A 15,189-nucleotide genomic window follows, 5' to 3' on the forward strand; every position below is an offset into this window, starting at 1 on the left:
AAGACTTTGTCTTTTTTGAATGGAAAAAATATTTTCACGTTGAAATACACCTGCTGTGAAATACACATTAGCTTGCATGTCTCTTTTCCTATCCTGACTAGTTCTTACAAAGCAAGCATTATATCCTCAAATGTTACTTTAATTGTAAGGAATGTTAAAAAAGAAAATTAAAGGAAACCTGGCATAAATCATTTTTCAATCATATGCTTTCAAGAGGCTTTGAAAAGGAAGCAATAAAGAGAAGGAAAAGCATTAATTCAAATAAAAAGATAAAGTCTAGAATCTAGGAGATAAATTCTGACTTCCTACTAATTTCAGGTACATCTGGCTCTACCTATTGCTACGCCCTCCTTTTATTTTTGTTTTGGGGCCACACTGAGAGGTGCTCAAGGGTTATTCCTTCTCTCTTTACACTAAAGAATTACTCCTGGCAGTGCTTAGGGAACCACATGGAATGCCAGGGATTAAATCTAGGTCAGCATGTGCAAGGCAAACACCCTAACCACTGTACTATCACTCCAGTACCAACATACTTTTTTTTGGTTTGGGGGCCACACCTGGCAGTGCTCAGGGCTTTCTCCTGGCTCTGTACGTTAGGGATCACTCCTAGAGGCTCAGGGGACTATATGAGATGCCAGGAATCAAACCCAGGTTGGCAGTACTTAAGGCAAGCACCATCTTCTGTACTATCTCTCTAGACCCCTATGGCCTTTCTTATAGCAGTTGCCGAGTGTGAAACTGCTGGTTGATGCCATATAACTCTGGATTAAAAATAATACTTTTCATTAAGAGTTCCAAATTACAATTTATGAATTCTTCTCCATTGTTCAATTAAATACTCTTCATTGACATTACTTTTCAGGCAGATCTGAAATATAAAACTTCAATGCCTTTAACCACATTTAAAGTCTAGTGCCTGCAGATTGGGCTATATTAAGATATGCATTAATATTTAACACATGACTGTTCCTGTAGCTCTCTTCTACCCAGCTACTGTACTTTCAAGGGACACAGAAGTACCATCCTAATTCATTCTTCATTTCAAAATGGGAAGAAATTCATATTCTTCCTTCCTCTCTGATACATATTTATGCCAATATACTGATTTAACAATTATTTGTTAACCTTCCATCTCCTTATTGTGAAAGAAAAGATTTGATCTCCTGTGAAGAACAACTGCTATTAAGTATTTGACTGCACTGTGATAACTTGAAAGGAAGAGGAGGACAGTCAGCAGGAGAAAAAGTACATTAAAAGCCTGCCTCTAAAATCAGAAATCTTCATCCTTTTTTTTATTTTTGGCTTTTTGGGTCACACCCAGTGATGCACAGGGGTTACTCCTGGCTTTGCACTCAGAAATTATTCCTGCTGGTGCTCAGGAGACCATATGGGATGCTGGGGATTGAACCTGGCCGGCCACATGCAAGGTAAACACCCTACCCGCTATACTATCACTCCAGCCCCCAATCTTCATCCTGTTACTCAAATGCAGAAGAGAGAGAGGAAGACTAAATAGGTGCAATTGCTCCCACTGCCTTCTCTTCTACCCATAAGTCCCAGATTCAGATTCCACAGCCCAGTTCCATAATTCCTTTAATTTCCCTAAAAGGTCCTCAATGTCACAAGTTTCTTGTAGAATAATGTCTATAGAACCAAATGACAGCATGGAAAAATGACATGGCAGAAGAAAACACAAAGAGGACACAGGCAGGATAACTGAAATAGGCAGAGAGACAGGATAAAAGAACATTTACTAATAATGTTTTTTCCCTTGTTTTGGGGAGAGGTACATTCAATGCTCTGAGTTGACTCCTGGCTCTGAACTCAGGGATTATTCCTGGTGGTGCTTGGTGCTGGGTATCGAACACAGGTTGGTAGCAGGCAAGGCAAGCATCCTACCTTGGGAGTCAGAGAGACCATATAGGAGTTAGGGCAGGGAATGTGCATAGGGCCAACCAAGTTCAATTCTCAGCACATAGTCCTCGTGAAGCCCTGCTGGGTGTGGTCCAGATAATTCCAAATACAGACCTGAGAGTCACTGCATTCTTGGGCCTTTACCCCTCAGCCTCCTGAGCACCACGTGGCAAGTCCCCACCCCAAAATTAAAAGGAAAAGCAAACCATGAAATCGATTACATTTATGGGATCTATCTGCCATGCACATAATGATGATTATGTGTGCATCACTTTTTAAGTTGTAGATACATAGATGTTTTCATGGTTTAATAATGAAAAATAATGGTTGTGAAAGTTTCAAAATCTTAAAACTTCCTACGTTTCCTCCTCAGTGAAGAGTAAAGTGAAACCTGCAAACATAATTAAAATGAATCATAAACTGCCTTTGTTCTTTCAGGTATAGGCGAAGGTACATTTAGCATCAATTATTATCTCAAGTAAGGAAACTAAGTTTTGCTAATGACGTGATGCCAGGAATAGAACCTAGACCCAGCACCTTACATGTGAAGCATTTACTCTAGCCCTCTGTGTTATCTTCCTAGAAGTGGCACCAAGGGCTCCCCAGCACTGCTGGGAAGGTCACCACCCTCTGCCAAAGAAATAAAGTTTCATTCTGCAGTCATGGAAATCAGCAGCTAACTTAATACATTTAAATATCTAAAAACCTAATAATTTTATTTATACTGCTTCTAAGCTTATTATTTAAGCATACTTATTGATTTATTTATCTATTGCTTTTTTGGGTCACATCTGGCAATGCACAGGGGTTACTCCTGGTTCATGCACTAAGGAATTACTCCTGGAGGTTCTTGGGGGACCATATGGGACGCTGGGGACCGAACCCAGGTCGGCTGCGTTCAAGGTAAATGCCCTACCTGCTGTACTATTGCTCCGGTCCCCAAGCATACTTATTTTTAATGATACATTTTTTTTTTCTAAGCAAAGTTGCAACACATTCCAAATTATCAAATGCTATTCTTTAATTTTTGTATGTAGTCTTAAACACTCTAATTTTTCTCCTTCAAGTTATTAAATTCCGACATATGTAACTTAATACCTGGAGAAACTACTGATGACATTTTCAACATTGGATGTAATTACTAACCTAGAATTCTTTCTGCAAAACCATTTATGACATGTTAAAATCTGAAATAATAACTCAAGATTAGAGTCTTGGTAACCTTTGTTATAAAATATTAAGTCTGTCTAATCTCATTATCTTTGCAAATATAATAAAGGAAACTGAAAATGTCAATAGCAAAGGCAAGTTATGACCTGGGCAAAACAATAATGCTTTTTCATAACAAATCATGAAACTGATTATTTCTTGGGAAAGCTGCTTCAAATCATTTGAAACATAAATTAAAAGTAACTTGGGACATGACAACCTCCCAAGAAAAGAGATGTTTTGAAATAGATCATCATTTTGACCTTGTTACTCAGATGCATAGAATCTTCACCAATTTGCTACTATTTCCAAAAACTTAAATTGTGGGGTCAGAGAGATAGAAGAGTGAGTAAGTGCCTTGCATGTAGCCGAACTCGGTTCCATTCCTGGAAAAACATATGATCTTCTGAGCACTGCCACGAGTGATCCCTGAGCAAAGAGCCAGGCGTAAACCCTGAGCATTACCAGATGTGGCAAAAAACAAAACAAAATTTAAATTTAAACTTAAATCAGCTCATCCTTCTAAGACACAGTGACTAACTTACTCTATTTACCCCCAAATAATTTCACAATGCTATGTTTTGTATAAGGATGTTCACAATAATTACTACATAAATTACAATCAACTTAAAAGTTAAAGGAACATTCGTAAAAATACCATATAACCATGTTTATCAAGAGTTTGATGAAATGCTTATGCTCCTACTTAAATATCTAAGAATGGCAGCTATTTTAAAAATGTAATGAATATTAGGATTACTTCAGAACTACCAAAGCACATTATTACTTCTATAAAACAACTGTGCAGTACATTTCAAAAGTGCCTATTCATCAGTATAATTAGTACATAATAGAAAGATACTTTTCCTAAATATTGGCTACATAAATAATCATAGGATTGGCTATACTGCCATCAGGAGTTAAATGTGATAGAAACAAGTAAATATGTTATTAAATGCAGCTTTAAAGAACACAACTATAATTCATTGCTAAACCAAACTAATAATGTGCTAGATTTCATTTTTAAAAACACTAAAGAAATTCTGAAAACACTTAGATAAACACTCTAATCTTTAATGAGCTATTAGATTCATGTAAATTCCAGAAGGATATTATAATTACAATTAAAACTGTTATGCAGAATATTCAGAAAATATCAACGCAACTTTGGAAATAAAGTATTAAATAACCCATGAAAATTTTTATTTAAAATAAAAATTTTTAAATTTAAATTTAAATTTTTACAGAGCCCAAGCGCAACACGTGGTTGATACAATTTAATGGTAGAGCATATGCTCTGAATGAAAGAGTTCCTAAGTCCAGTTCTTGGCACCAAAAAAGGAAAGCTAATCAAAGTAAAGCACTCCTTTTATTAAATTCAGCTCTGAAATTATTTTAAAAGAAAACTACGTTTCTTTTAATCTTGCAAGTTGAGGTGACAGTGTCTTCTGAGACAAATAAAAACAGAAACTTGAAGTCTTTCATAAAACTGAAGTGTATCAATTGTGATCTTAAAACTCTCCCAACTGTAAAGACTGGGGAGCTAACTGACAGCGCTGGAGCCCATACTTTGCATGCTGGAGTCCTGGGTTCAACTCCCAGCATTATAGGTTCCCTAGGCACAGTGCTATCGTGCCCGCAAAACAAAGACAGAAACAAACCTCTTGTACCACAAATAATGGTGGTCAAATGGAAATTAAAAAATATTAACATGCCTCACTAGATTAAGCATGATTCAATTTCACTCATTTTCTAGCTGCACTAGCCTTCTATCTGTCCCTCAGACATACATGCCTATTCCTCAAACAAACTCCCTTCCCACATCTGTGGTTCATTTGCTTGAAATGCCTCCCTTTACTATACCTAAACCCTGCAGCTACTCACTCCTCCTCTTCACGTATTCAGGCCCCACCTCCAGTGTTGTTGTTCAATTAGCAAAACACAAAAACTAAGGAACATAATTATACTGGAAAAATAATTTACTGTTTATCTGAGATTCAGGTCTATTAAGTATTCTGTATACCCTTTGGCAAGCCTGTTCAAGTGTCATCTCTTAAAGGCCTTCCCTATAAAGAGTCTCGTTTGTTATAACTCCTAAATCATTTATCATGGCACCAAAGTTTCTCTATCCTACTTACTCACTTATTGCTATATTCTTTCTCCATCCTAAGTTCTACCTCACCCTACTAACCATCATACAAAATCCACCCTGTGCTAATCCCTTAAAATGTTCCACATGCATCTAAAACAGTACTTAATATAACAAGCTCTTTGAAAGATCTTCAAGAAGTAGGTTGCTTGCTTTGCATGCATTGAGCCAGGTTGGATCCTTGACCCTGCCATGAGTGACCCTCGAACAGGAGTAAGCCCTCAGCACTGCTGGGTGAGCCCCCACTCCACTGAATTTATGCCCCCAAATGCTGAATTTATATGCTTTCTAAGATTTAGAATTCTTTCCTTATAATTTCATAACTATAAACACATACTAAGTCCTGGAAGGAAACTAATCAGACTAGGTTTCTTCTTCTTCTTCTTCTTCTTCTTTTTTTTTTTTTTGCTTTTTTGGGTCACACCTGGCAATGTTCAGGAGTTGCTCCTGGCTTATGCACTCAGGAATTACTCCTGTCGGTGCTTGGGGGACATACGGGATGCTGGGCATCAAACCTGGGTGGGCCGTATGCAAGGCAAACGCCCACCCGCTGTGCTATCACTCCAGCCCCCAGACTAGGTTTCTTATTGTCATACTATAGTTTTATGTGATTCACTCATTCCTGCTGCTGTACTTCAAAAAGACATTTAAGAGTACACAATGAAGGTAATAAAAGCATACTGACAGAATAAAGACTTTGAACTATACAAATCCATTTTACCGTTTTAATAGAACTCCTTTGTTTTTCTTCCCAAACACCACTGCTCAACTCAAGTGTGCAATGAATATTTGCCTCTCTGTCATAGGATCCAAAAATGAATAACCTGCAATTATAAAAATAAAAAAAGAAAACTATTATATCAGTTATATGAATTAAAGTTTTCATTCTGATTATATCAAAGAGCAATTATTTACCCCAATACTATTAGAATTTGGGTAACATAAAAATTAGGCGCTGGAGAAATAGTACAGTGGATAACGCACCTGCCTTGCATGTGGCTGACTTGGGCTGAAACCCTGGCATTCAATAGGGTCACCGAAACATTGCCAGAAGTAATTCCTGAGTGAATAGCTAGGCATGGCCCCCAAATAAAAAAATTAAAAAAAAAAAAATTTGAACACTTGGTACACCCTCTAGTGGGAAAATGAAGTAAAAGCTACAATTAAGAACTATCTCAGGACAAGCTCTTTTTCAACAGCTAAATCAAATAATCATAGAAAGTAGGATATATACTTGAGGTCAGCAAAGTGATCAGATATTTGTACATACATTAAAAGGTATAAATTCACAAAATGGATTAGTTTATAAAATAAGTTGCATATTAATGCATATAGCACGATACCACATTTATAAAAACATACAAAACAGTGCACTATAGTTGCTTCTCTCTCTCTCTCTCTCTCTCTCTCCCCCACACATACACATACAGACCCCTAATGTGACTAAGTAAATTTTCAATATCACTAAGCCCACCTCCAACTAAAAAGCTTGAAATAAACACAGTATTGGGGGTTGGAGTGATAGCACAGCGGGTAGGGTGTTTTTGCCTTGCACACGGCCAACCAGGTTCAATTCCCATATGGTCCCCTGAACACCACCAGGAGTAATTCCTGAGTGCAGAGCCAGGAATAACTCCTGTGCACTGCTGGGTGTAACCCCCCCCCAAAAAATAAATAAATACAGTATTCCTTAGAAGTGGAGAGTAAAAGAAAATTCATACAAAGTATTTAGCACACATACTACTAAATCTCAAGTGCTCATGGTTTTTATTTCTATTATCTTGATAACTATCCAAGGTATGGTCACATGTCTAATTGTATTATTTAATATTAAGATGAAGAAAGGAAATCTCTGGTCTAATCTTAAAATGATTACATTACTGAAGGAAACAAAATATATCCAATTTCTAAATCAAAACATAAGTCTGCGAATGTGTTTCAGGAGTAAGCTTTAGCATTAATCAATATCTTCACTACTATTCTATTACTTTATTTCTCCATGATAACAATGGTAACTAGAGTGAGATAACAAAAGTAGATAAAAACACGTCAGAACAACTATACCTCATGGTGTTTCACTAATAAAAATTAAAAAAAAAAAACAAACGTCAGAATAACAGAAAAAAAAACATTTCCAAAGTTGGAAATTTCAAATAAATTGTGCAGTTTATTAACCAATATTAATAAGTCTGATTAAACTCAGTTAAAAAAATTTACATTTAATTTTTAGTCGAGGCTGTAGCGATAGTACAGCGGGTATGGCACTTGCCTTGCACGCAGTCAACCTGTGTTCATCCTTGACATCCCACAAGGTTTCCCAAGCCCTGCCAGGAGTAATTCCTTACTGCAGAGCAAGGAGTAACCCCTGAGCATTGCTGGGTATGGGCCAAAAACCAAAAAAAAGGAAAAGAAAAAACCCCACATTTTCTTTTTAGTCTTAAAAGGAAACTAAAAATTTAAGAATTTAGAACACACTACCAAAAAGGCAAACCATGAACATTAAGTCTTATAAAATATTAAGTTTATTTAAAAAGGAAAAAACAAAACAAAACAAAACCAAGAATTTTTCACTCATCAGAGCTCTGCTGCCACCATCTGTGCAAAGGGCAAAACTACCTTAAGAGTCCTGACCACACAAATCTCTGCACTAACATGTGATGCAAAGTCCCACAGATACTAATCTTCACGATTTAGGAATGAGAAACTACAATTTCTGGAATTATCCATAAAATTAGAACTTAGCATTTTTCATAATATTTTCTTACATTTAAAAAAAATAAAAAATAATGAATAAAAATGAACTCAAAACTTTAAAAGGTTCTCCAGTCCTAGAATTATCTGTCTCCAATAAACTCCAGATATGGTTCCCAGAACACAGTTTATGCTAGTGTTTCTTGCCCCTGCATTTAATTTATCACCAATGTATTCCTTCAATCAGTAAAGACCTAGCAACTACTTTAGTTCTCATAGAAGAATTATAACATCCCCCCCCACACCTTCATTTTCCTTTCATCTTGAGCTATCTCTTGAGATTTCGGAGAATATAAATTTCTGAAAAATAATCCCAGAAAGAAATTCCCATTAGAAACAATAGTATCAACTATTAGATGAATTCATATGGAATTTTTGCTTTAGTTTATAAAAGAATATTTAAAGCATTCAGAAATATTGATTTTCATTCCAAATTTCTAAGTACTTTACATTTACAAATTCAATCTTGACTTAGAGGTTTTTCATTCCAATGATATAGTCATCAGAAAATAGTAGTAATAAACACGGCTAAGACATATTTTGAGTGAGTGGAGAGATAGTACAGCAGGGTACTTGCTGTGCACACAGACAACCTAGGTTTGATCCTGGCACCCCAGATGGTCCTCCTGAGTATCATCAGGAAAAATTCCTGAGTGCAGAGGCAGCAATAACCACTGAGCATCTCCAAATGTGGTCCAAAACCCAGAAAAAAAAATTTTTTTTCAAGTAAAATTTTTTTTACTTTTGGGTCACACCCGATGATACACAGGGGTTACGCCTGGCTCTGCACTCAGGAATCACCCCTGGCGGTGCTCCAGGGACCATATGGAATGCTGGGAATCCAACCTGGGTTGACCACGTGCAAGGCAAATGCCCTACCCGCTGTGCTATTATTGCTCCAAGTAAAATATTTAACATATATCCAAGAACTCAAGAACTGAGGACAGGGGTTGGAGCAACAGTACAGTGAGTAAAGCCCTTTGCCCTGTACACGGCCAACCTGGATTTATCCCCAGCATCCCTTAAGCACCACTAGGAGTAATTCCTGAGTGCAGAGCTATGAGTAAACTGAGCATTGCTGGGTTGCCCAAAAAAACAAAACAAAACAAAACAAAAAAAGAAATGAGAACCAACCAACTTCTACTATTATAACTACCAAGAGGGAAAGAAGAGTACATACTGCCTCTTCCAGAAACCCGGGTTTCTTATGTTAGCTCAGACACGTTTAATAACTTAACTCTAATAAAAGATTAACAATAACTCTTTCTGTGCTAGCAAATGTCCCCCAATTTAGTATTTAGTGTTTTACATATAATACTACTTCTTTCAGACTGATCCTTGAAAATATAATTTTTCACTTTTATCTTAACAGCTTTTTTTCAGTAACCTAAAAATCTATGATTCAACCTGTATACCTATCTCAAGAAGATACACCTTTTCTTTTTTCCTTTTTGTTTTTGGGCCACAACCAGTGGTGCTCTGGGGCTATTCCTGGCTTTGCACTCAGGAATCACTCCTGGCAGGCTTGGGAAGCCATGTGGGAAGCCAGGCATCAAACCTGGGTCTGCTGGATGAAAGGCAAATGCCCTACCTACTGTACCCAAGATGATAAACTATTTTAGCCATGGAATATTCTTCATGTTTGCTTTTGTACCTCCCAAGTGGTGCTGAGGGATCAAACCTAGGGTGCTATACATGCCAGGATTAACCTAACCCTCAGAGTTATATATATATATATATATATATATATATATATATATATATATATACACACACACACACATATATATAAAACACCTCCTAAAGAAAATACTAATATTTAAAGAAATTATATATGTGAATGGCTTACTACAGACTTACACTGTAGGTAGTAATGTTATTAGTAACAAAGGCAGTATTTGCAAAAATGTGCCCCAAACCTTCAAGTTTAGCTACTTCCCCCTTTTCAAAAAGGTAAAATAAACCTCAAAACAAAATGCAGAGAATACAAGGAATTTCCATGAAAAAATAATATTCAGCATTCTTTGCTTCAGAATGATTTTTCCAAAAAGCCACTACTTGAATTAAAATAACCAAGTAAATGGAATCAAACTCAATACTAGAATAAATGGAGAATTCACAAATACCTGCAAGGACGTATTTATAGCACCAAATGATTCTTTTTTTTAAAATTTTTTTTTAAATTTATTTATTGAATCGCTGTGGGAAAAGTTACAAAGCTTTCAGGTTTCGGTCTCGGTCATGCAAATATCAATCACATTTTCCTTTACCAATACTTATTTTTCGAAGAACCCCAATAAACACCCCCCCATGTCTGTGGGGCAGATGAATTCTAGTTAACACTCTGTCTACTTTGACTAGCTTCATTGTTTCGATAAAAGTTGCACCATTATTATTTAGACTTTACCCCCCCCCCCCCCAATCAGCCATGCTGAAAAAGCATTGTGAAATGATTTGCTTTCTACAGCTGGGTTCAAGAATTAAATGATGTCTGATGGTTTTGGATTTCTGCTATTTTATTTATTAACCCTAGAACTATTTCTCCGAGAGTCAGATAATTAAGAGATTGGTTTCTGTGCTTCTGGGGCCGTGGCCATGCCGGAGAGCCGCTCGTGGAGGGGCAACTGGTGACCTCAGTAGGGCGTGAAGGACGTGCCGGAACGCCCCCTCCCCCCATGAGGTATCCGTCGCGCCCCCCACCCCTAGCTCAGACCTGCTCTCCACAAGGCTCCCATGTGGCTGCCATCTTTCTTTCCAGAGAGGAGAGGGCGAATGGGGCAACACCCTTTCCCCTCCGGGCAGGCAAGATGGCGCGGATTAATGCATAGTCCGCTTTTCTGCTCCAAGCTGCTGGATTTCTGTATTAAGTCCTTGTGCTTCTGGGGCCGTGGCCATGCCGGAGAGCCGCTCGTGGGGGGCAACTCACCAAATAATTCTTTTAATTATTAAAAGAATTAATAATTATTTTAAAATAAAATAATTATTACAACTCATCTTGTATGTGAATTTCAAAATTCCTTAACAACCATCTCCACAGAACTAAACATTTTATTGTATTAAATGGAGATAATGTTTAAGAAACAATTTCTTCTATCAAAATTTAGCTTGAAGCTGCCTTGGTTAATACACGAAGCGGGATCAACTGGTGTTTATTTAAAATTAATGTAATCACATTACTTACTAAATGCTAAAGTCACCTATTTCTTGTTCTAGAAGGATGGCAGTGGTAGTGGCACTGTTTTAAATCTTCCCAAACCTCCTCATCAAAGCACAGGGGCAACAAGAAAAACAAAAGCAAAGCTGTCAACAACATCTACAGTAAAACCAGGTAACTGATATATTAGGTAATGGAAAGTCATACAACTCATTACAGTATTTAGAAAATCTCGGGGGAAATTTTTTAAAAACACAATTTGAGACAATAAAGATCTTCCCAAAAGAGACAGAAGCCAGATGTCTAATGTCAAAAAACTTGCAACAAGTACAACTTGTACTTTCTGGCATGAGCGCATGATCTAACATGAAGCAGTCTTGGGGTCAGGGATATGGTGGTGCAGTCTGAGCAGAACTTGAAGTCTCAGAGGTTAAAAAATGTTAAAAAAAAAATGTCAGAATCCAGGGGCAGAGCAAGCAGGGGGTTCAAACTGAAGCAGACAAGTAAGCCCAACTAAATTTTAAATGAATAATACAATCACACCAGAGGTAACAAAAATTTACCTAATTTATAGGTATCTGACCATGTGCCCTCAAGCTTAGAGAAGAACTACAAATAAATGAGATTCTTAAGTATTTCATTTTTACTTATTTTTTTTTTTTGCTGTGCTTATATGGACAAAACAATTCTGAAATTATTTGAGAATATTATAGGATTAAGTAACTGAATAAAAATGCTCATTTCACTTGAGCCAGTGTTCTAGGGCACAAAAATATAAGTTGGGGAAAACCAAGAGGAGAATTATGTCTTTGAGAGTCAACTAGAAGTGGATGGGTGAGGCAAACTCAAGAATTTCTTCATTTTTATGTATATAAAAATGAATATACACACATGTATTTCCTAACTCTCCACTGAAGGGGCATCTGAATATATAAAGAAGCAATAAATACATTCAATACCTGATCCTTGATTTCTAATGTAATTCCTTACTGAAAATAATAGATTTGGGGGATAGTATACAAATTAGGATTGTGACAGAGACACAAAATATATCTGGAATAGCTTGATATAGCAGAAAGTTAAGAAGACCTTAGAAAAAAAAAAGCTTGGGGCTGCAGTGATTAGTACAGTGGGTAGAACACTAGCTTTGAATGTGGCTGATTCAGGTTCGATTCCCAGCATCCCATATGATCCCCTGAGCACCTGAGTAATTCCTGGAATGCAAAGCCAGTAGTAACTCCTGGGCATTGCCGGGTATGACCCAAAAAGTAAAAAAAAAAAAACAAAAACCCACAAACATACAAACAAAACAAACAAACAAAAAAAAACCCAAAAAACAAAACCTTGTCATTTCACAATTTATATAGAAGTTGGCCTGAATAGGTCTCTTAGTAGCCAAATCTGGATAATTCTGGCATTGAAGTAATTTTGAAACAAAAATTAGACCTACAGAAAATAAAAAGAAATTCATGAGTTTGCTGATAGTAGATAAATGTGGAAAAGGGAGGGCTCCTAGTGAAATGCCAACTGCTGTGCTTATGTGTACTAAAAATTTAACATTAAAAAATTTTAATAAAGCATATCTGAAACCTGCCTGGTTAACAAAACAACACCTAGATAGATGCTGCTGAGTGTATGATTCAGTGACAAATTAACCTTAATTAGAAGCTCTTCCTGTCTATAATGAGGTCAGGCTATTCTAAATATATTGCTTTAGAGTACAGTTATCTCATACAATAGAACCTTTTTCTTTTCTTTTTTTTGGGGGGGTGGGGTGGGGACAGAGTGGCACACCCAGCAGTGCTCAGGGTTTAGTCCTGGCTCTGTGCTCAGGAATCACACCTGACAGGGGACCGACCATTTATGTGTTGGGGATAAAACGTGGGTCATCTGTGTCCAAGGCAAGAACCCTACATCTGCAATCTCCCTGGCCCACAACTAAACTTTTAAGAGGCCTTGCTTTCACTAACTCTGATCTTAATTTGTTTTGTTTTGTTTTTTTAAATGCAACTGGTAAAGCCAGTCCCCTAACCCCAGCACAACCCTCCCTCCACCTCACAGGGTTTTGGGGGTGAGGGAAGGAGGAGAGGGGACAACAAATAACAACAACAAAACAAAAGAGTAAGCATGCATTGTATTATTCAATGATTGCACTTTAGCATGACTTCCAGCTTGGTGCCTGAAGATGAATTTAGGCAGCGCTCAGGGGACCACGCAGAACCAGGGATCAAACCTGGGACTCCAACATGCAAAGCACACACTCCAGCCCTATGACCAGTGCCCCCGCCACCCCCCAATCCAGTTATTAATGGGGTTTTGTTGCTGTTTAATTCCACTTCCCTTTCCCTTTTGGTGGTATCTATTTGCTGGTGGTGCTGTTTGCTGGAGGTCACACTCTTTATTCTCTGTGTCTGTATATGTGCTCACTGTGGGGAGTCATACTCCTGCCCAGGACATTTGCTAGACATTACACACTAACTGCTTCCTTCCCTCCCTCCCTCGGTATTATGACTGTAATACTACGTGAAATAATTTAGTCTTCCAATAGCACTAAGAATATAGCAACTGAGTTCATCTCTGGTTATAAAAGTCAGCTCTGGTCAATTTAAAACAAAAATTAAACCTTTCACAAAAATCTCATTTAAGGAAATTGACAAATACAAAGTGTTAGTACCAAATTTTACAAACAAAACTGCCATTTCATACCCAAGCTTTTAATTGGGATATCTAAAAATGATTATTTCAGATAAAAAAGAATAATCGGGCTGGAGCAATGGCACAGCCACTAGGGCATTTGCCTTGCATATGGCAACCCGGATTCAGTCTTCATCAACCCATCTGGTCCACTGAGCCTGCCAGAAATGATCTCTGAGTAACAGAGCCAGGACTAAGTAAGACCTGAGCATTGTGGTCCCAAAACCAAAAATGGAGAGAAGAATGTCCTGCACAGTACAACTTTAATTAGTACAATTCAAATCCTCATTCTCACATTGAACACATAAAAGAGAACAATTTTGTTTAATGATATTCTTCTTGAATAAATACTATAATGATAAAATATGGCACAATAAGTCATATCTACTGAAGGCTTACTATGTGAGAGGCATTATTACTTATTTACTAAATTTCTATCACAATCACAGGAAGGTCAAAAATAATAAGATACATGAGTGAGTCATAATCTCACTGGCAATGATGAGGCAGAGGAATTGGCTCTTGGGGTAAACATTCTGAGGTGTCAAACTTGGTTTTGCAACTTTTCAGGGTACTCCTAATTATCATAAACAATTCTCCAAATATCCATGTTTAATACAGCTCTCCAATAGTTTGAAACATGCTAACAGATTACTGCAGAAAATTTATGCCTCCCCCAAATTACATGTCTTCTTTTTTGGAGGTAAGCTGGGCCACACCCAGAGGTGTTCAGGAATTACTCCTGGCTATGTGCTCAAGGATTATTTCTGGAGGGCCTCAAAACACAGGTGGGCTGCATGCAAGGCAATTTGCCCTACCCACTGTACTATCTCTCCAACCCCATATAATGCTTCCTAAAGATTGGTATATAATTATTTTTAATTATTTTTGTACTGTTGTTATCAAGGCAGCATGTTTACATAGTGTTAACATTTACTGTTTTGATGTTCAGTTACTGTTTCTCACCACTACCAAGTGCCCAGTACCACCCAACAATGTCCTTATTACTTTTCGTTTACCTTGTCATTTCTTCTAGCATCCCACATCCCTGCCTGGTAATAATGTTTTCTAATTCAAGGCCAAGGGTTTGTCACCACTGTTTGCCATCGATTCCCCTGTTTTATTTCTCTATATCCCACAGATGAGTGGGATCTGGTATGTGTTCTCCTCCCTCTGATATATTTTACAAAACACGATGCCTTCCAATTCCATCCATTATTGTGAACTACAACATTTTATCCACAGCCAGAGCAAGAGTATGGTAAGTAAGGCACTTGCCTTGCACATAGCTGACCTCATGTTCAATCTCCAGGACCCC

At 37.4% G+C, this 15,189-nt stretch overlaps 1 protein-coding gene across 1 annotated transcript in view; it reads right to left on the reverse strand.

Annotated features, from left to right (window-relative positions):
* Positions 1-15,189, reverse strand: part of PDZD8 (PDZ domain containing 8) — a 69,056-nt gene that overhangs the window by 28,234 nt on the left and 25,633 nt on the right. Inside the window, exon 3 of the mRNA XM_056121045.1 lies at positions 5,994-6,096. Coding sequence (XP_055977020.1) covers positions 5,994-6,096 — 103 coding nt within the window. The remainder of the gene's footprint in view (positions 1-5,993; positions 6,097-15,189) is intronic.

Source organism: Sorex fumeus, unplaced genomic scaffold, assembly GCF_029834395.1.
Source record: "Sorex fumeus unplaced genomic scaffold, SorFum_2.1 ptg000043l, whole genome shotgun sequence".
In the NCBI taxonomy this organism is placed as follows: domain Eukaryota; kingdom Metazoa; phylum Chordata; class Mammalia; order Eulipotyphla; family Soricidae; genus Sorex; species Sorex fumeus.